The sequence below is a fragment of the Contarinia nasturtii genome, unplaced genomic scaffold (assembly GCF_009176525.2).
Source record: "Contarinia nasturtii isolate CC-2019 unplaced genomic scaffold, AAFC_CNas_1.1 Cnas_scaffold_533, whole genome shotgun sequence".
NCBI lineage: Eukaryota > Metazoa > Arthropoda > Insecta > Diptera > Cecidomyiidae > Contarinia > Contarinia nasturtii.
The window spans coordinates 4,098,894-4,121,819 of NW_022197885.1; the positions used below are offsets into that span (position 1 = coordinate 4,098,894).

The 22,926-nt window shown below is 33.3% G+C and overlaps 4 protein-coding genes across 4 annotated transcripts; 2 read left to right on the forward strand and 2 right to left on the reverse strand.

Moving 5' to 3' along the window:
- Nucleotides 1–6,907: 6,907 nt before the first annotated feature.
- Nucleotides 6,908–7,406, reverse strand: LOC116339721. The gene has a single exon (XM_031765753.1). The coding sequence runs from the start codon at nt 7,338–7,340 to the stop codon at nt 6,978–6,980; it is 363 nt and encodes a 120-aa protein (XP_031621613.1). The 5' UTR covers nt 7,341–7,406; the 3' UTR covers nt 6,908–6,977.
- Nucleotides 7,407–8,619: 1,213 nt separating this feature from the next.
- Nucleotides 8,620–9,187, forward strand: LOC116339741. Its single transcript, XM_031765775.1, has one exon. It carries the CDS (start codon nt 8,672–8,674, stop codon nt 9,050–9,052), a length of 381 nt encoding a protein of 126 aa, XP_031621635.1. The 5' UTR covers nt 8,620–8,671; the 3' UTR covers nt 9,053–9,187.
- A 199-nt stretch (nt 9,188–9,386) lies between these two features.
- LOC116339762 (facilitated trehalose transporter Tret1-like) lies at nt 9,387–12,066 on the reverse strand. The gene is made up of 10 exons (XM_031765797.1): nt 11,729–12,066; nt 11,552–11,660; nt 11,322–11,475; nt 11,065–11,262; nt 10,800–10,987; nt 10,365–10,733; nt 10,163–10,286; nt 9,964–10,097; nt 9,690–9,868; nt 9,387–9,623 (listed from the first exon to the last, which is right to left on the reverse strand). Coding segments are annotated over exons 1-10 (1,584 nt in total). The 5' UTR covers nt 11,731–12,066; the 3' UTR covers nt 9,387–9,496.
- A 7,964-nt stretch (nt 12,067–20,030) lies between these two features.
- On the forward strand, nt 20,031–20,749 carry LOC116339718 (zinc finger FYVE domain-containing protein 26 homolog). The gene is made up of 3 exons (XM_031765750.1): nt 20,031–20,155; nt 20,223–20,517; nt 20,591–20,749. The coding sequence occupies exons 1-3, from the start codon at nt 20,031–20,033 to the stop codon at nt 20,747–20,749; spliced, it is 579 nt and encodes a 192-aa protein (XP_031621610.1).
- The last annotated feature ends 2,177 nt before the right edge of the window (nt 20,750–22,926 follow it).

The window sequence follows — 22,926 nt, forward strand, 5'->3', positions numbered from 1 at the left end:
GTTGAAAAGCGCTACTCAACAACACTCAATTCCAGCTACATATGAGCAAGTATTTTCATGAGGGTCTGTAGAAGTGCAGTCAAAGTGAAATTCCCCAAATCAGTATTGTATTTAAATGTTTTTCAAAATAAAAACAACTCCTATCATCAATAAAGGTTAAACATATAATAACAACAAATATGTTGTACAAAGATTCATACAATTTGCGGTCATTTTATTTGGTTTCAAACAGAGAATATATAACTGTTTAGAAATATTTAACTTTTGATCAATTTTTAATCAACTGCATGTAAAATCTAACGTGGAAAGTTCAAATTTCGATAACCTTGAAATGATACTTGACTTTCCGTAAATAATAAATTGGTAAATATATCAATTTTTAAATAAAAAATATTAATAAAATGACGGGATCACATCTCATAATTACTTGTTTACAGCTTTCATTTGATAGAAAGAGCTTCAAATCACATCCTCCTTTTAGCTCTTAGCCAATATATTCATGTTGAATTATCGCAACCCCATGTGGCAATGATTTTTATAGGCCAAGGTCGAAATCACACACTATATATAAGCCAAAAGAATTTGCGAATAAGCCTAAACATGAAGTCTAAAATGAGAGTGATAATTCAAAAAAATCATCAATTAATTCAGATAAATCGGTGATCAGCCGGTTGTATCCTACATTTCTTATGATTTTGCAATATTCTATATGGCGTTGGATTTCTATTTTACGTGTCTGTGCTGAAATCCATACCTTTGTCGTACACAGACACGGTTGACACAGTATTTTACGACTACATACGATGTTCTAAACGGTCACCCATTTATCTCCTGACCAAAGCTTGTGCAGCTTAACTCAGTTGATCGAATAGTGCCGCAGTAGTCGTAGTAGCCACTGTGCCCATATGTATACAATATATGTGCGACGCACATAGCTCTGGCTCTGTGCAGTTGCGTTAAATATCCAGATATTCTAAAATATCTCGGATGGATATCCATCCGAAATACATAGGCTGTAAAACAGCGACAGTTAAAACTCAAATTAAACTTTTTTAGAGATGATGAGTACTCACAGAAGACGTCAATTGTAATATTTGCGAACTCTGGTGGTGATTTACTAAATTACCACTATTAAAATGTGTGGCATGGTGATTTTTGTATGTATTGTATTTGCTTTGCTGAGCAATATTACTATCGCTCAACGCAGTGTTGGTGGTAATACTGTACAGCACTGTCACAGCAAAGCAAATACAATACATACAAAAATCACCATGCCGCACATTGTAATGGTGGTAATTTAGTAAATCACAACCAGAGTTCACAAATATTACAATTGACGTCTTCTGTGAGTACGCACACACGCACACGCATGCATTCACAAACACGCACATACAAGCATTCATACACACGCATGCATACAAACACATACCTCACCAATATCAGCAGCACAGCAGAGCCGTGGCTGGAGTTAAGTTTTAAGTTTTAGTATTAAGAAAGATACTCATCAATAAAGACATATTTTATTGCTCACAAAAATCCCTGTGTTTTATCTCTCTACCTGAACAAACTTATTTTTATTGAAAAATTGTTATTGCAATATCATGTGAATTTAATTATAACTATCTATTTGATTGACAATCAATAATTGCATAAATGTAACCTTCGAATTATTATTAATTGATATTCAATTGAAGGCCTTAAAGCCAATCATTTTTATCAGACAAATAAAACACAACAATAGAGAGGTGTCCTCTGGCATTAAATTATTTGAATAAAAATATTTTAAATAAATGTAACATTTCAATAAGTTCTTTTATATTTCCGTCAATGGAATTTTATTCCAAACTTAAAAAAAAAAACATACTATCCCTTTTTCTGCACATTTTTTGTACAGTAATTTAATTTTTATTATGTTATTGACACTTTGGTAAGTACGATGTTTCCTTTGTTCACGGGAATTGCCCCTTTGCAAAACGGATATACTTTATGGTTTTCGGTGTTCCGTTATGAACAATAGTTTTATGTGTCCGGCGTCCGCCTTCTCATTACAAATATGCCAGTCAAAATAATTGAATGCATACAATGCGAGAACACGAGAGAAATCCCAACCCCAATCATTCATTCAATAGCAATCTGGTTTCTCTTGCGTTTTTGCGAAATAATGCATTTCCGCAAACAAAGGTATAATGTCCGGTACCAAAAATCAGAATAACAATACCAGTCGACATTTCTCACATCCTATTTTGATGACCGAAAAACACAACCAAATGAGATTGAAATCACATTTCATAAAATTCACACCAAAATTGTCAAAACGATTAGAAATAGCTGAACAATGGATGAAAATGCTTTCATTTTAAAGTAATCAATAGTTAATATATCAAAATTAGAACTGAAAATGAATTGAAGGTTTCATTCTCTTGCTCCCACTTTTCGATCGATAAAATCGTCACACACAAGTCGAATTTTGTCACGGTAATTTTGCACGCATATGTATTTCACATTCACATATCGCACTGCTGTGTGTGTGTGCATTGAAAATGACCAAATGTTCAAATCACAGCACAATAGACAGCAGTTAAAACAAGCGTAAACAATAATCCCATGTAATTTTTATTAAAATGCATCCCGCCCTTTGTGTCAGTCTATTTTACTGTCTGTTGATGTTATCATTGTTGGCCGTAATCTCGTTAGGGAATCAATAGTTTCGATTTCAAGTACCGATTGTACACGCGAATATGCACTTATCGATTTCGATCACTCCTGCACATTGGACAAAAAAAAAATAACCATGAACACCATATGTGTTACTACACAACATGTGATCCATAAAAGTACCCGATTTTAAGCGAAACGCATAAAAAAAGACAATAAAAATGCTTATAATTTGCAGTGGAAATAAATTGGTGATTCTTCGATATGGATATGGCAAGTGAGTTGAGCTCGCATAGCGAATCGAAATGGCTTGCATGTGACTGTTGTTCATTTTTGCAATTCATACAATTTCGATGTAAACTACTACTTGCTACGAATATATCTTGCAAAATGATTCGATGCATTTATCGACTGTGAGAGCAGCAAAATCCAAAGAAAACTATTCGGTTGAATTTCAATGGCAGTATATCCGGAATGGCCATGAAAGAGATAAATCGCAAAATATTTTGACATTCGCTTTTAGCCGATCGATATCGTATCTCACTTGATTTATCACACAAACTGGGGTTCATAAAAGGTTCTGCTTTTTGGCTCGATATATTTGCCTTCTACTTAGAAATAAAGTGTCCATTGACATTTATCAAGTAAAAGGTTACTGTTTTTTTGTCAAGTCAGTGAGTTTTTCCATTGATAAATTTTCTTTCGTCTTTAGCCACATTATTATTATTATTAATAGAACAATTATTTGCGTGAGTTGAATCAATCGTACTTTCGATTTATGTTTAATCGAATCTTATTGAATGTTTTGTCAACAAAACATAATCTTAAATGGCACTAAATGAAACGATGGCAGGAGAAATTAAAAGCAAAAGTAGCAAATCGCAACAATGTTTATTCAATGCATACACAACGAGCATAAACAAACATTCATTATTCCACGTACAAAACATTTGCTTTTATTTTTCATGGATCAGCACATTTTTCTACGGACCGAATACTTGTGGGGGTTGGTTTTTTGATTCATTCGTTACATGTTCACTTACACAAAGAGTGAGCAACAACAAAAAAATGGCGCATACGAACTAAGTGTTATGCTATTCATTCATGACCCATAAATCGAATGGAATCGTAAAATAAACCAGCGAAACCATCAATACTATGTTTGGTCAATGCGAATGCGATTCCAATTCAACGAAATGATTGCGTGCATTCCGTACAAATTAACTGATCCAATGAAATTGTTACAAACCTTTTTCGGTCGTTAAACTTCCTTTCTTCCGGCACAAATTGAAAAAGAGCTGAATAGAAAACTTTGCGGGGAAAAAAACTTCTAATTTCACTTTTCATGAAAGTTCCCCATCTATGTCGGCAGACAAAACATAACATCGATAACTTTAAAGTTTTTTTTTTCTTTCAATGTTTGTCCTTTTTACAAGACTTGTTTTGCTTGTCGTCCATAACACTTAAATTTGATTTCCACTTTGGGAATTACACGGAACCATGAAGCAAACAACATTCAAAACAACATTCAATAGAACGAACAAAAGTGAATGATTTAAATGAAAAAAGAAGGAAAGAATTTTCAACTTTAAGATTCAAATTTCATTGATATTGATTGTACCCAATTTATTTGTGGATCTGATTTTTTTCATGATTTCGACTGCATCGATTGTTGCTTTTTTCGGTATTTATCGATTGATATTTGAATTAAATTGTTTATTTATTTGTCGACGTCATTTCACAGATATTTTTAAGAGTCTACGGAAATTATGTGCACCGGCTCCAAATCACTTTTGCCTTTCTCTCTGTCCCTACCTTCGAAATGAATGTAGCATGTAATGATAAAGTCCATACCTAATGGATTTCTATTGCCATGGCTCACGTTTTCGATATATTCAGTTCACTTTTTATAGATAAAATTAATTCCTCGAAATTCGAGTCTCGAATCATTTTGACTGACATGAAAAACTCTGTCTTCATCTTGCTGTATCATCCGTTTGCAAGTGAAACATTAAATTGAATTAATTTTTCCAAAATTTGAATTCGAGCCGAAGAGTGCTTCTTGAGGTGAGTGTCTTGAGTATTTGCTTCAAGCAGTTTCACCAAAATCAATACAGATTCTTAAAGGAATATCGAATCGAATTATATATTGCATAACTTTTCAAAAGACTATATCAAGTTTTGATAATCAAGATGTACATTTTTAGATGTTTAGCATGGCCCATAAACAGACATTATATTGAGATACTTTCATGCAGCTGATTACATTGCTGCAATCGCTATAACAATTACTTCTATTGTTTTCACTCCATTTCAGCGCCTGACATTAGCTCCCTGAGCTGATTTGGCTGGCTAAAAATATCTCAATTAATGTCTGCCCATAAATACGTCAATAAATAGATTAGAGAAGTTCTCTCTAAGAGATTGTATAAGCTTTTTCTTTTACAATAATCAAAATGGTTGAAATCAGAACTTTATTGCTGCCGAAATATTAAGCAAAGTTACGTAATAATGTGTGTAATGGTCATTGTTTATGAAACTTTATCCATTTGTTGAAATGAGATAAATGTTTTTTGCTTGCTGCTACATATGCGAAAGAGCATAAAATCGATCGAATCCGAAAATAGTAATGAAAGAAAATGCCATTTGACCAACTGTTTGTGGGTTATTTTTGCGGTGTTCAAACACATTTCTCGACACTGCTCGACACATTCCTTGAAATGGTACAATTTTATCGACCATTCATTTTCTAATGACCAAAAACTTGAATCAACAAAGAAAAAACTTGCTCTTAATTGGTATATTTTGGATTTGCAACCATTGCCTTCAACACGAAGACAGCAGAGTGTTTACAATTCAGTAAAAAGCATTTTTCGCATCGATTCATTTGCGTTGTTATTGTTGTTAGAAAAATATTTTTGTCACCGAAACAAAAATGAGTGCACCATTTCACATTTTCGGTATAAATAAAAGCAATATTATTGAAGAAAAAACCATTCGTTTGATCCCCACATAATTTGTATCGTACTCGAATTGTTCGCATAATTCAAACTTTTACTTTCTGAATATTATTTCAATTAAAACAAGTCAAGCATGATATATTTTTTTCTCTTATCCAAACTGCATGGAAAATATTGATTTTTATTAGAAACATTATGTTTATTGTTGCACTTCAAAAATCTTCGGTTCAGTTTTTACGACAAAAATAGTCATAATTGAAGAAATATTCTTTTTTTTACAAATTGTCCTGGTAACATGATGTTACTAACATCGATTGTGTGCGTGTACGATAAAATAACAACATCGTAAACTTTGTTCTATAACAGACAAAAAAGGAACAGAAATGAGAGTTGAAATGTGGAAAATCTATCAATCGCAGTCGTTTTGTCATCATTATATCGATGAACGATGGTTTTATTGGAGGCGAGAGTCTATGGAATCAATTCAGTAAAGACAATGGAGGGAAAAAAGTACAAACAATAACAAAAATTTATTAAAATGTTTGAAACATAAAGTTTTTTTTTCCTTTTTACTGCTGTGCCACAACTTTTATTCGTCTTTTTATCAGGGCTGTTATTTTCACTCTATCAGTGCACGCACACAGTAGTGTGCACACTCACACTCAATGTGCGTCGCACACAGTGCTTGTATTTTGAATGTGCACGCACACTTAGTTACAAATTTGCCAACCGCCAAAAATGTCAAACTTGTGACTAAGTGTGCGCGCATATGCAAAATACAAGCATTGTGTGCGACGCACATAGAATGTGAGTGTGCACACTACTGTGTGCGTGCACTGACAGAGTGAAAATTACAGCCCTGCTTTTTATATTCATATCATTTTTAGCATGATTTTGTTGCATGAATTTACCAACAAGATGTTAAAAAAAGTAACAGGACTGTTTTACGGTCCTATGGAAGTTTACTACAATGTCGCATTTTTTTAAATATGCAATTGCGGATAAAATCCAAAATCAGCCACAATGGAATTTATTAAAATGAAATGATACATTCATTCTAAATCCAAATATCACTTTTTTTGTGAATAATTGTGAAGGCATTTATTTATAACCTAGAGCTAAAGTAACCAAAGCGCTTCTCTAACACACGACGGCCTGTGCAAAGCAACAATTGCTTAGTATTGTCACCATCGAAATAAAAAAAAAATATTTTTTGGTCGATAATATGAGATAGGGGTGATATGAGAAGGATTGAGTGAAAAACTCGAGTTTGAAAATAAAAAAGAAAGTGATTGCTTTGTTCAAAATGTTTATGTAATCATTTATTTCTAAGTATATTTGAGTAATTTGGAAGAATAATTATTAAAATCGATGTGTGATTCCAATGTTTCCACCGTAATTTGGTTTCGATCTGCCGCTTCCGTAATCTCGACCGTAGTTGACATTCGCCTCAACACGAGTGTTACGATCTTTACTTTCCCAAACTCGGCCAACCTGCGCGTTTACACTGGTAGTTCCGCGGTTTTGTTGAACATCAACTTTAGCTTGGCCGTTGCTCGTTTGACGTCTATGACGCAAGTGTTCTTCAATAGCATCGTACAATGCTCCTTCGTCGTATGTTGGCTCAAATTCAACAACATCTGGTATTTGATTGTTAATCACAGCCGCATGATTAAAAGCGGCAATACAAACAACAATCAAAGCTGAATATATGATAACTTTCATTTTAAATGTTTTTAAAGAATTTTTTCAAGTTACTTCTTCGAGCTGTGTTCAACGAATGATAATTTTGTCCAGTTTATTTTCGCTTAAATACCCTCTTGCACTATCTATGATGATTAAAAAATGATAAATTATGTTACGGGGACTTTTCAGCAGTTTTTTGTTTGAAGAATACCTAACTAAGCAAATATACTAATTTATACAAATATATGCGCGAGAAAACGTTGGCCTTATCAGCGACGGATTTGTGACGTAATCAGTAAGATTCGGTGCTTCCCTTTCGAATAGCGGAAAGTACCAGTGATCTTTTTGGTTTCTTTCTTATTGATATTTATTTGCTATTACATTTCCTGAGATATTTATTCTGATGAAAAAAAAACAGCCATTACGTGATGTGAATACAAATTAACAATGAATACAAATGTACAACTAAAGTGGCTTGAAATACATAAATGCAGTATTGATTATTAATAATTTTCGATTATTCTACTCGACTTATTATTTATACCAAATGAAGTATATTACCATTATTGTCTGTGTGAAGAATTAGCACAAAATTTAGCAACAAAAAAAAACGGTGAAAAAACTGCCTCTGTTTCATTCAAAAATCAAAGATTAAGGTTAGATAATTCATAGTTAAAATCGAATAAAATTTGAAAAAATGTCCAAAAAAATCATTTGAGTCAAATCGTTTGAGTCAAACTACTATTAATACGATTTCCGACTCTTTCCTCCCATATTGTTTGATTTTTACTTTAAGACGATTCATTTATTATTTACAAGCATGAGACAGTTTTACTATTGAATTGCTCTAGTGTATGAGTTAAATTTAAAACTAAACAATTTCTAATAAGATGCATGACGTCACAAAATTGCAAATCATTCGCAGCTCATATGAAATCCACTCAATTAGTAATTTACTCAATAATTTGCGTTTCGAGTGTATATTGACTTTATTCAAGTAAACTAAATTACTTTTCTTATTTGAAACATCTGCTTATCTTTGAAGGGGATTTTTTTCGAACGCTTAAATATGCTAAACAATCTAATCAATATGCAAAAAAAATCACCGAATGTACAAAACAAAATATTAATTACGCAACACAGATGATGTGCTCACAGCAAAACATGTTTAATACAAAACGAAGTGATAACGGTGATTTTTTCAACTTATCTCATTTCATATTAATTTCGACTGTTTAAATTTCCGCGGTGATTCCCATTTAACCAATGGATAAATATGAGGTATAAAAGACTCTGTTGTTTCTGTATCATGCATCAAATCATCCGTTCCGTTTAACGAACAAGTTGCTAGCAAATTAAGTCTATTTAAAATGAAGTCGTTGTTCTGTTTTGCTGTAATTGTTGCCGCGTTCGGCACATTGGCTTTTCCATCAGATGTTGACGAGAAATACGTGTGGGTTCGCGTTCCAAAAACTTACTTGACAAATATTGATGCCGAAATTCAGCCATTGGATCACATTCGAAGTCGTCGCTCACCAGAAGATGATCGTACCAAAATATATGCTGAAGGCAACCATAATCGCAAAGCTGGAACGAATGTCTACGTGCAAGGTGAACAACGCGTATGGCAAAGTCCAAACAAATTGAACGAGGTGCATGTCAACGGTAATTACGGTCAGCATTTCGGTGGGCCCGGAGGACGTTCACCACCTTCATTTGGCGGTGGTGTAACTTACACACGCAGATTTTAAGCAAAAAAAACTTGAAAATTAACATTTTTAAACACCAACAGAAATTATCTTGAGAATTCCGCTAACAATTATCACTTTTTATATATGAATATTAGAAATTTGCTTCAATAAAATGAATAAAAGTTATAAAACGTACGTTCGTCTTTTTCAACAAATTGCCCTATTGAATATTCTATGTAATATTGAATTTATACATTTCGAAGCCCATGAAAGGTTTGCAAGAGATTTTCACTGGAAAACCAATACTATAAAACAAAGTTGCACATAGTGTTGTTGTAATGTATTAAATTGAAAATACATATACTTTAACAAACTTCTAAATTATATAATCATGTTGTTTTCTTCATAGAATTTTTTTATTGACATACAACTGGAACACAACTTTTTTATACAGGTTTCATACGAACCAAACATTTTATCTCGAGTTTGTATTTATAAATATCTTTATTTCTCAGACTGTCGGGCTATGTATCGATCTGTTAGTTTTCGTGAATTATCCGAGAAATGAATTTCAATATCTTCCAACGATGTACCTTCCGTCTCTGGGAGTATCAAAAACGTCACCACCAATCTAAATATAAACAATTCCAATCGATAATTTTCATTTTAAACTCAATAGTGACAAGGACAAAATTACCCAATGGCACCGATGGCACAATAAATGCCCAATGTACTCGGTAAATCAAACCAATGTTCCAAATTATAAAAGGATTTCGTAGCGGTGAATATAAAAATGTTATTCAGTGATACCACCACTCCAGTAGCCATGCTACGAGATTTCAATGAAAATAATTCACTCAGCATTGTAAACGGCACCTAATAATAATTAATGAAATTTGTATTATTCAAAAATTTAGTAAAATTAAAAAGTCGAATCTTTCAATGATGATCTCCATTGAATCGTACAATACCATCAGTGATATTGTTGTAAAGAAGCGCATCACACAACACACAATCAAAGGAATGCTCGAACTCTCCGATTCGATTACATTTTTGTGTTCGAATGATTTTGAATTCATTGGCAAATAGATGAAACCATAGATTGCTGAAAAGAATGGTTAACTGTTAATGCATTGCTAAATAGAAATTTTAAGAGTATGCACAACATACATAAAATAAGTCCACACAGTGTAACACCCGATAGAGAAACGAGATAAAGTTGTCTTTTGCCGAGCACTTTCATGCCAACAATTCCACCGAATGTGCCAGTCATACCGATGGTCGCCACAACCACCTGTACATTATATATTCCAAACATAAGTCACTGTATGATGTGTAAAGCGAAAGAGCAAACATAAAGTAATCTACATACTGTTGCCCAGTTTGGACTCATTGGAGAGCGATACGTGTTGAGTATCTGCGGTATGTATGGCGTTAGGTGATGAGAACCGGAAAAATATGAAACGAAACCCATAACCAGTAAAATGAAAAATGGTTTTAATGTCCTTTTTCGGATTAACTCTCTTATGGCTTGTTGAGTAGTTTGAGCACTGAGATGAGTACATTCGATGCTAGATTTTTTACAATTTGCACATGAATTCGAGTTAGCTTTATATCTTTTAATGGAATCGTATTCCGTTTGGACAAGATTTTGTGGTACCCAACCACGTAACCATCGTAATGCTTTTAATGCCGTTTCATCACGCTGTTTTGATAATAACCACATCGGGGACTCGGGAAGCTGAAAGAAAGATTTGTTTGAAGGGGTAAACACATGGAAAATGATTTAAAGTAAAAAAAAACTTACAAATAATAATAATATCGTTGTGACAATTTGAAGAATGGAACAATATAGGGCAATGTTTCGCCATTGCGTCAAATTTCCAAGTGAAAAAATAATGAGCGGTGCCACAGTTAATGAAATCGAAGTCATCGAAACTAAAACACCACGAATTGATGCTTCACTCGTTTCGGACACATAGGTTGTACATGGAGCTTAATCGGAACGAAATGGTTCAATCAATAATGGTAAGTTAACAGATAATAGCTGAAATGAACGTGTCACAACTTACCTTTGATAAATCCAGCCCCAAATCCAAGCAAAATATTTGCGACAAACACTTTCCAAATCGATGTGGAATAATAAAAAAGATAAAATGCAACCAAATGCGGAAAATTTATCAATATCATGCTAGATCGATGTCCCAATAATTCGCATGACAATCCGCATATTAAACTACCGACCAATTTGCCCAAATAGCTAATGCTGCCTAAAATGAAACATCAACACTAAATTAAAAAAACTAAAAATGTTTTTTAAATTGCATACCCATCCATGATGCTTCGACAGCTGTCATTCGTAAAAGTTCGTTTGGATTTGTTTTATTGTTGAGGCCAGTCAACGCAGAAATGAGTACGGTTGGATAGGCAATGGAGACCCCAAGATCAAAAAGTAGCAATGTTGTCACTAAACTCACTATTATCTTTCAATGAAGTACGAGACTTAAATTCATTATCTTATTTCCATACATATTGAAACCATCGAATTCATTTGCATACCTGCGGCAAAGATGTTCGCAATCGGCTCGTTTTGACTTCAATCATATTCACCTTTGAAGAGAATTCAAGGCCGTTCACATTTCCTGGAATTTCCATATTTTCAGCTTCCCTGTAACCAATATACATTCCAAATGAAAACGATTTCTGATTGCACTTTGTATCTGTCGCTCTATTTACATTTTGTAATTTTGTTCCAAATTTATATGAAGTTAGTCGTTGATATTTCAATATTTTAATGGCAACGGCACCACATTTGATTCATGAATTATTTGATGTTGCCACAATTTTTTATTGATTATTTAAATCCATTAAATCGGAATTAATAAATAATTTCCCAAATGTGAACTTTTCAAGCTGGAATATTTATGTTCAATTTATCTTTTTAGCACGATGCACACTTGTTACACGTTCGTCAATCGATAGAATTCAATCGAAATGATTTTACGTTTAAATCTTATATTTCACAGATTGGCATACCACAACCAGAGCAAGCGGAAAGAAACACGCGTCTGTTCCTCTTGGCATTGACGTATTGACTAGATATGCTTTAAATATAAATTAAGTTGTGAGAATGAAAAAAAAAATGGAAATTTCTGAATACGAATTAAACCGGTCTTGAAGAAGTTATTTAAATCGGTCATTTGTTGGTTGTTTCCAGTAGCCAGAAACTATAATGCTTATCTCTTGAGAGATCTCTACTAACAATACCTATTTATTTCTTTGAATAACAGAAGTCAATTTGCTTTTTATTCGTATTGGAATTAGATTTAATTGGTTGGCAAGACGATATTTTTACAATTACATTATTTTAATTTGTTGATCACATAAATTTATTCAATCAAATGGAAATTAAAAGTAGCAAATATGCATGGATGAAATAATTATTAAATCAACATAATTATCAAACGCCTTTTTGAAATTGAATGTTTTAATATACATATTAATCTAAATAATGTGTCAATCATATATTTGGTGCTGCAAATAACAGTAAATATGTTCTCCACAAAAGTATCTTCATCAGATGTATTTGGTTGCATTTCGACATTCTGGTGTGTATTTTCATTGTATCATTTATTGAAGTGTCATTGATACGTCAATTCGCCACCGGAATCGTTGAACCGGTCAAATATTACTGATATCACAGAAAAAAACACAAAACAATAAAAAAACCACCCTGTTCAAGTTTTAAACGATTTAGATTCTCTTGAAAAAAGTTTTATAAACAATTTCATAGTGCGTTGGACACAGACAATGAATTCAGGTTATACCGTGGTATTTGATGTTTCAAACATCATGTTTGGATAAATTCCGCAAACATTTAAAGCTGTACGGTTCGCTTAGAACATAAATTGAAATACATTATTGATTCATGAAAATATTGAAATATGGAATTTGGAAAATTTGTACAGTGTTAAATTATAAATATTTAGCCAAAACAGCGGACGTATGTTAAAAATATGTGTTACATATTTAATTAATTATTTAAATGATGAAACAAATATCGAAATTAAACGAATTTAATATTTACTGGTTTTATGATGTGAATTAGTGATTACGTCAATGTTGAATAACCGATTCACATCAATTTTCTTTGGCCATTTGTTATAAGCTTGTTTTTGTGCCATCTCTCTTTTTCCAAAGTTCCATTGTTGTTCTCATATTGTTCGATATATTTGGAGGAATAAAAATATCTTGTTAATTGATAACAAAAAATGTCATTCATTTCATGGCGCCAAGGATTCCAACATACAGTTCCCGCGTCTATGAATAGATGATGACTTGCATCGATTTAATTTTACCTGTTGTATCCACACAATGTAAATGCATTTTACAATTTAATTTGTTTGTTACGTGCAATGGATTTTGTTCAAATGGAAAACATACATGAAATACATTTGATTTTAAACTTGAAACAATTTTAATTGGCAGAATATAATATATTCTATCTTCATTTTTGTTGATGCAACAAAGTTTCTATGCCGTAGTTCAGCATTTTAAACGAGAGATATTTTGTGTATTTTTAATCTTTTGCCGCAAACTCGAATAGTGACGCTTGTGATGCATCAGATTTCCAAATTATTTTGTGAATCCATTAAAAGTTGGTTGCATTTCCAAGTCTCTGATCAACAATTTGCATTTAAACTTTGAAACACGCACTGAAAAACTAAAACATTGTAAATAGATAGAATATTATGGATGGGTAGTCACATCCCGGTCGATGTCAAACCACTGCTCGTACGGACACTACGAAAAAATTCCGAAAATTGACTTTTTTCGGTTTTTGAACTGTTGGCTCTAGGGACCCGATGAATAAACATTGATACATATGCATGATAATTGTTGTACATAATTTGTACATTTTGGTGGTATAAACGATTTTTCGAAATTTGACATCGACTCAAATTTTAACTACCCATCCAATATTGTGGTTAACGTGCTAAATGGTCTTCTTATTCATCTAAATATTTGAATTATATTTCGAGTTGGCAATGAATCTGTGACAGACAATAATCACTTTATGGCTTTAACATTCAAAAATAGACGCAAAATACTTTCAAAGCGAAAATGAATTTGTCGTTGTGAAAAGTTTACACTAATTTCTTAATTCAAATATATAATGGAACATGCGACAGGGAATTAAAGCTCAATTTCTAAATTGAGTTATTTTGACATCTTTGCGGCATTAGGTGACATTTTGAACATTGAAACGTGCTTTAATTTTAATTAAATTTTCAACAGTCGGCGTGTGTATTTCCATTGATTTAAGTGTATTTGATTTGTTATTTTCTCGATATGACATGGCAAAATCAGTCGATCATTTCGCAAAGCAAAACGTGTGGATCGGCGAAGAATGACAAGATATGCACAGAAAAAAGAGGTCGTTGAACGTTTCTACAATATTTACATAATCCCAAATATGTACGCATGATTTGGTGTAAAATATTATGGGCGATTATGTATGGCAGGAAGAGAAAAGGAAAAAAAAAACTGTGTGGAATATTGACGAAAAAAAATCATATTTTGAAACGTTAAATCCACATAATCTGAAATGCATTAACTCATCGACACGCACAACTCAGCACTTCTGTTATTTGCTATCATCCTAGATAAACATTACATCTATCATGTTTATTCTGTATAGAAACAAAATTCTCACTCCTATTCCAAACTTTATTTCGTGAATTGTTGCGCTAATCTTGATGCTGCTTCTCGCTATTTCTTCAGACGAACATGTTGATTTTGGCTGATGAAACGATTGCTACCGAAACAGTTTTACTTGCTGGATGATGATAACATGATAACACGATTCGAACATTTTTGACATTCCACTTTATCGACTTGGTTCAAGAAGCAAAAACACAGAAACTGAAGAATCGGAAGCAACGAAAAATTTTGTTTTCCAGTTTTACCATTTCCGAAAATAGATCGAAAAAATTGAAGTGTTTCATTTTAGAAAGTGTTGTTCCACTTTTGTTACGCAAGAAAAGGAGATGGCAGACAAGGCTCTATTCTACCAGACTATGTCATCAAAATCATCCTCTTCCAACAGAAATAATAATAATATATTTGCAAATAAATTGTTTCACATTAAAAGTTTTTACTTAAGCAAAACGAATATTTAAAATGATGAACAAAAAAGTACGGAACCATATCAAAAGTTGTAATTTTTTGTTCTAGCTCCCCCTTCATGTCACACAGAGCGAAAAAGTCTGTAAAATAGTTCGAGAAGACCGAAGAAATGTTACATTTACAAATAATCGGTTCAAAGAATATAAAAATGTTGAAACATGTCTGAAGAATGTTGTTGTGTGTGCTTTTTTTGTGTTCGAGAAGACAAACTTGTTCAAATCGAATTGCACTGAAAATGTGAAAGAGGCTAAAAACTTTGCAAAAGTAAATGTTCACCAAGATCACGATGCTTGTAAATATAGTACAGGCCAAAGGTTGATGTAAGTTTTTAAATGTGACTGCTAAAGATCTTGTGCCGAACGAAAACTTAATATAAAAGGTTTTTTCTTGCATCTGGATAATGAAATTTCAGCTTTGACCCGCTTCACCCCAATCGTAATAAAATGACAAAGTTCTTTGTTTTCAACGCTGTAGCCATGGTTGGTGGGGGCGTTGTGCGGATAAGACGATGCAGAGATATAAAAAAAGTATTCATTCAAAGAAAAGTAGTGTCTTTGTTCAGCATTTCAATATCGGTGAGAATGATAAGATATGCACATGAGGCCACTCGCAAATCATTCAATGACTCTTACATATGCTTCTTCTAACAAGATATGGAATGCATGCGGTGTGTCTACGCACGTGTATATTTGTGGGAAAATGAAATATGTAATAATGCGATTAAAGGACGTATTTACAATATAAAACGTACCGTCCGTGGACTTAACATAGCATTTTGCATTGTTCAAATAGACGCTTTTACCCGCAGTCTGTAGTACATACAGGTAAATAAATAATTTGCGGCGAATCGTACGGTGTTTTGCAGAAAATATTTCGAAATATTTTCCATTTTCATTCGCTCGCTTCCAGCAGATAAATTCAAAGCAGGGTTGAAGAATGGATAAAGCATTTTTGGCATTTCAAAACAAATTTTATTAGTGTAGGATCTAACCATGTTGCTTATTCGTTGGTATTTTCTATACATATAACGAAGCATAGCGATTTTAATGATTATTTTCGGATGTAAATCGATGTAAGCATTACCTTTGGGAAATGAAAAGATCAGATTATATTCTTTTGATATGTCAAACAAATTGAAGGAACTACAATGAAATAAATTGACCATATGATTTAGTTAAATCTTATTCTTCAATCTCATCTACTCGTTGAATGCGTCTTGGGAATCCATTTTTATTTTGAAATCCATATTTTTCTCATTCTTTTTTCGATAAAAATTAAAAGTTACAGAGTTCATTCAACTTTGGATCATATTTATCGATTGCACGGCGTACATTGGAAAAATAGGGAAAAAATGCGGCTATGATCGATTGCCAACGTATGTGCGTTTATGGTATTTTTACATAGCTATTTTGATTATTGCAAAACGTGAGCTGAATTTTGATTTAACAGCAACCGAATAGTGGCCAACCAAGTGACGGAATCTGAGATGCACAAAATTGACAGTGCACAGACGATATAAATTCAAGTCTATAAATTTTAAGCACAACGTCCACTGGAAACACGAAAAAGGCAAATAAATGCCAGAAGGTACATTTATGAAAAGTATATGATGCGTGAAGTTTGTACGCGCACGCACAATATATCGACCCAATGGAAATCCTAATGCCAAAATGACTGCGAGTCTCAAAAGTGTTTGTGTCAAAAACAAAAAGGACGTTTCCCAACGAATCACAGTAAAGTCGATGTTTGTCGAGTACTCACCATTTTTGTTACAATTTTTATTGAGTGTAATGTTTTAAAAATTCATATTTATTACATTTAAAAAATGAACGGTTTTTAAACAAAAAATTGTAAACATAGTTGCAAAAACCAAACACCAAACGGCATATTTTATGGAATAATATTTCCATTCGATATCCTGATGTAGTTGCATGTGTGCGATGTGCCCCTCATCTTTGGAATACAGAAAACCTTTGCATATTCAACGACCAAGTTGGCAAAAAAAAATCGGTATTAAATTTTTGTGTGAAGTTTTTGCACTCTCCCCAATCAACGGCATTTTGATGTCTGGATCGAGGGAAAAATGTTGAATGTGTAACACATGTTGACAGGGCTATCGTTCGCGTTACTCATGGTGATACAAAGGATTATGCATGGTATGTATTGTATGGGGTGTGTCTTTGTGTGCATACACGATAAACGAGTACCAAATTTAATACCAAACGAAACTGACACAAAAAAAATGAAGGAAGGAATGCTGCCAGTGTAAGGAAATAAAAAAATAGCAAGAAAAAATCGAATGTATTGCCACTTTTTTCAGAGTCGACTAGAATACCATGACGTCAACATTCAATATATGGATTTGGTTTGGCGTATGTATTGAATTATCCATTGAGTTTCCTTGATCCGTTGTGTCAAAACGAAAACAGCCACTTACTATTTCCCTCAAAGTGACGATAAGCGTGTAAATTGCAAATGCATCATGTTTCAAAACACACCGGCGACAATACACACACAACATACATGAAATGATTGCGGTATGTGAGCAAAAGCACGAATCAACCATAACGTATGAATGAAATTGCAGAAATTGCGAGTATGAGCGAGTAAAATCGAAATTATTGTCATGGAATGAAACATCGAATATCGAGGAAAAGCCCAAACCAATACGGCAACGGTGGCAGCCACCAACATGAGAACATCATCATGTATTCCATGCACAAATCGAACATAATAAAATATATTTTGTAATTGCATTCAGTGCGTGTTCATTAATCATACAACACACGAGACTAGATTGTTAACAATAAAAAAGCATTCAACACCATCATGCCATAAACACCAACACCAATTGACACAGACATACACGGGCGGTGAGAGATACAGAGAAAGTAAGAAAAAATAATACACATTGGGTTGAATATTGGCTTTATCGCATGAATTATTCTGTATCTATCATCGTACCATACCAATCAACACCCGAATAAAAATCGCAAAGTGAAGAGGTGCAAATTGATGTCAAAACGAAATCCGATTTGAAATGTGATTAATGTACTTTTTACTTTGCGTTTTCCATTCTTTCGCCGATCGATAAATGGAGTAAAAATGTTTCCCCGCACTTGAAAAACAGGTGACAAATTTTCACCGCTGTGACAATTTTATCAATTCAATTAGAATCAAATTGCATGGTTGTTGGCTTTCTAGCCGACCAATTTATATGGGAAAAATCTTTTCGACCATAAAAAAATGTGAAGAGAACTCAAACCGGATTTTATAAGTCTGCCCATTTTTCATGGGAAATGGCATTAAATCTTTGTAGTCATGAACGAAATTACAGCAGAAGCGATAGCAAGTCGCACATCTGCGGCTCACAAGCGCAAATGGTCTCCAAAAATATTACACATTCAATTTTACATACGATTTGCATACAAAAAAAAACTTGAAACTGCAAACACGATTTTGGTTTCGATCGGCAAACTATTGGATTGTCACATTGACTGAATGAAATAATATGTGGACGTGGACATCTTAATAGATTCATAGTGTTGGATTTTCAACGACAAAATATATTCCACAGACCGAAAATGTTGTAATTTTATTTGAAATTCATTGAATTTGAGGAAAAGAAACATTTTCACTTAAATGTACACATTTTTGGTTTCCATACCCCAAGAACTACAGAAATTCAATAATGGACACGACAATCCATATATATATATAGTTTTTCGAGCACTTGCTTGATAAATCATTCGAATCACGAAATGTATCATTGATATATTGTCCGACGTAATATTAGTGGCAAGGGGCCAAGTGAAAGTATTTTAAAGTATCATTCATTTGATTTATCAATCCAGAGTCTCTTGACCATAGACGAAGGAATTTGAAAAAATGATGTATGAGTTACATAATCTTGATTAATACGTAAAAGCCAAATTAAAATGTTGTTTTGAAAATAGAAAACATATGCCTTTTAAAGAATTACTGAGCTATTCCATTTTTACCCCGAATGAATCAAATGGAAGCCAAAATTTTGGTTCAGCTAAAATGCATGGCCGAAGAGAATGTTCATGCATGGAAGATAATCATTCGAGCGTATTCGAAAACTAAGCACAAATAACCGCAAAACCCATACATGTAATGCTTCATGAAAACCTTATTTGCAGCCGAGCAAATGACGTGTTAACCAAGCGGACACCATGTTTGTTGAACACCCAAAAGCAGAGTGAATAATTTGCTGTGGAAAAATTGTAACACAAGACTTTAAAATAAAATGCCCAACGTATAAATTACAATTAAAACTAATTAATTTTCATTGTACAGTGCATTTCTATGTAATCTTGATCCAAATTTCACGTAAAACTGTTCACCATTTTTCATCTGACCATTTGCCGGAATAGACCTGACTTGGTGATATATTTTACGGTAACACCCAAATAGAGGGTATTAGAAATGAGCCGAACATAAAAAGGAAAAAAAATATTGTGACCCAACAAAAATTATGAAAATTAAGTGAAGGTAGGTAAATAATAATGTGCAGTGATGTGCAATAGGAGGATGGAGTATAATGGACGGTGCTTGGTGCTCAAAAAGAATGTGCCTTTATATTAACTCCATTTTCTCTAATTATCATCATTTAATGAAAATTTGTTGCTTTTTTTCCTAAACCTTTACATAACCTTCCATATATTTCAACTCATATCACATTTATTACAAAAATGAATTTTTTAAATAATCACCAAGAAATATTCATCTATTCCTTCACATTCCAACCGATCAATTCATTCAAACGATAATTATACCATCCTTGAAGAGCGGCCGATTAAATGTAATCATTCAACATATGATTGACATGGATGAAACACTTATGATGTTGAAAGACTATATAATTCAAATGTGCTTGATGCTCGAAAAGCGAAAGTTACTCAATAGTTTGTATCAAGTGCAATTACTGCTAAAAGATAAGATAAGAGCCAGGTAATAAAGAAAATATTTAGAAATTTAATTATTTTTTTCATCCTTTAAATCATTTGCTCGCCTTTAGTATGACGTGTGTACGATTTTATACAATGGATTGCATTACATATCAGGATTTACGCAATAATATTCATCAGTTGATGAACGTTCAACAGCATTTGAAAAGTGAATTGGAACTGTGTCAATGGGAAGAGATTAAAACACAATCGAGACGCTCCGATGAGCATCAATCATTCGTTATGAAAATGGACACGAAATCACTAAACACCCACATCAATACCATTTGGCTACAGATAGATGCCACGAAATTTTTAGCCCAATGCGAAGAAAATGGAAAGGATACCGTTAATCTTATACCAAAGGTGTGTTTTAACAAAACTGAACTCATATTTTAATTTTGAAGAAAGTGATACCATAACCATTTTATCTCTTTAGATGTCGTTGTTGCCTTGCACACGTATACCGACATTGTTTGAAAATACGCAGGATAAAATCATTTTGGTGGCGCTCATTCCAATTTGTGGTGCAAATGTTGAAGAAGGTTTCGGTTTGGCCTACAGAAACCGAGACAATTCAAGATATGACATTGAATAGTGATAAAATGTATGCAATTGCCACCAAATATCTCGCATTATCTCTTTTTTTGTAGGGGTAGGTAAATATCGCGATGGTTGTCCACCAAATACCTAGACGCAGACCCATCGCGAGTTTGCTTTTTGGTGGACATTGCTTTGACGAAATAGGTTTTTTGGTGCGAGAAACCCGAATCTGACGTTAGTTTTAAGATGCAATCAATTTTTCACAGACGCTTGTGGTAGCGTAATGACGTGAAACTTTGCACAAGCTGTTTTTTCCACCATAAAATGACATTATACAAATTGGCGATACCTCCCATACAACATGTTCGTTTATGAGCCAAAAATCGAAAATGTTGTATGGGGGAACCTATATTTAATATTCACAAGTTTTCACTGTGCTTTAAGTTACTGCAACCAAACATAGACCATAATTTCAGTTTATTCCCAAAATTTCATTGCCACCCGTTCGAACAATCGGCGCCTTTTGAAAGGCGCACGCACCATTTCTGCGCCTTTTAATGAAATGACGAGAAAAAGGATAAACGAGCACATCGTATGATTCGTATATAAACAGCGTGTACGAAAAACAGCATAGTAGGCGCAGATTCGTTACATTTTTGGTATTTTTTGTTCCTCTTTGTGCGGATCTTCGCAGCACAATGGAGATTCAAACGAAGAAGAAGTATGGTCTTAGCATTTTAGCATAAGAAAAATCGAATGAAATACGAGTCATACGATGTGTTGCTTATTCTTTTTCTCGTCATTTCATTAAAAGGCGCAGAAATGGTGCGTGCGCCTTTCAAAAGGCGCCAATTGTTCGAACGGGCATGCGGAAAAGTCAGCTTGCGTACGTAAGCCTCCTTATTTTTTTGTACATCTAATCAGATCGTCTTTGTTTCACCGACACTATTAAATAATGAGCCTTCGTCGATCGGTTATAAAAAACTTGCAAACAAGCAATATGCTACTAACAAACGCCCGTTCAGCGCTAGAAATACAGGCAATGAAAGCATTTATGCAATTTTTATGAAAAAAAAAAAAAAAAACTTAAAAACTTACTGACAACAAATGATCACTTATCTAAATTAAAATGGATGAATGATTAATAGTCAGCTGGAATAAAATGGTTTTGAATTGAAAAAACTGTTCATGTAATCTATATTTTTGTGAAAAATGTTCAATTTCTTTTTCTAAAATCATATTATTGTTCAATTCTCCTATTTAGTGCTATACTCTGAGGAGCCAATAAAAGTCAATTGTCATGGATCGTCCACAAAAAAAGCAAAAGTTATCCCGTCCAGTCGATCGAGATGGTAGTGAAGATGCTGACGCTGGTCCATCAAATGAGGAATCAACACCAAAAATATTCAAGTTGAACATCGATCGTAGACTTGCAGTGTTCAGACTACGAGGGCGCGTAGTTGGAATTACGAAACTTTTTAACAGCTTATAAAAACTGCGAAAGTACTAGTACTATTAAATATCGCCAGTTTTTTGTTGTAAATATTCCATTTGAAATTTATGTAAATAATTCGAATTTCTTCAAAAAATATTTTAAATTCAATCGATAGCAAAGTAAACAATCTCAGAAGCTTGATCTAATCTCTCAGAATCGTATACCGGAGAAGTGCATCCTTAATGAAACTCTCCAATCGCGAAATATAAACATACAAAATAGGATAAATAAATTTCGTATAGCAATTAATTTAATTTAATTTAATTCCTTTTTAATTGAGAGGCCATACAAATAAAAAAATACATTTAAATTAATAAAAATATATCAAATTCGCCGATCGAAGCTATATGCATATACTTAACTATCTAACGATAATCTAATGGTACTTAAGTAACTCTTTGACATCTGAATTTTGTTCTACCATTTTTATATTTGAAGCATTTCCGAGTTACTTCAATCTAGATTGCGACAATTTTCGGATATGGTGTATCACGGCTTCTGCCTCTTCCATTATGAAGTAACGCCGGATTAGCAAACTGGCAATTACCCTATGAAGTTTGACAAGAATACATTCCAATATGCTTTATGCATATGAATGGGGTAGAATAAAAACTACTTCTCGAAAAATGTTTAAACACGAAACCTAAAAAAAACTTTCAATGAAAAGTGAATCAATTTTTTTTCGTCCAATTGAAGTGAACCAAAAAAAATTTGTTCAATAAAAGTGAACCCAAAAA

Excerpts from the sequence above, each read along its gene's own strand:
- LOC116339721 (XM_031765753.1), bottom strand. The coding sequence starts at position 7,340 with ATGAAAGTTATCATATATTCAGCTTTGATTGTTGTTTGTATTGCCGCT.
- LOC116339718 (XM_031765750.1), top strand. The coding sequence starts at position 20,031 with ATGGATGAAACACTTATGATGTTGAAAGACTATATAATTCAAATGTGC. Across the intron at positions 20,156-20,222 it reads AAAGATAAGATAAGAGCCAG|TATGACGTGTGTACGATTTT; the intron begins GTAATAAAGAAA and ends GCTCGCCTTTAG. Across the intron at positions 20,518-20,590 it reads CCGTTAATCTTATACCAAAG|ATGTCGTTGTTGCCTTGCAC; the intron begins GTGTGTTTTAAC and ends TTATCTCTTTAG.
- LOC116339741 (XM_031765775.1), top strand. The coding sequence starts at position 8,672 with ATGAAGTCGTTGTTCTGTTTTGCTGTAATTGTTGCCGCGTTCGGCACA.
- LOC116339762 (XM_031765797.1), bottom strand. Across the intron at positions 11,476-11,551 it reads TGCGAACATCTTTGCCGCAG|ATAATAGTGAGTTTAGTGAC; the intron begins GTATGCAAATGA and ends CTTCATTGAAAG. Across the intron at positions 9,624-9,689 it reads TGTGCCATCGGTGCCATTGG|ATTGGTGGTGACGTTTTTGA; the intron begins GTAATTTTGTCC and ends GTTTATATTTAG.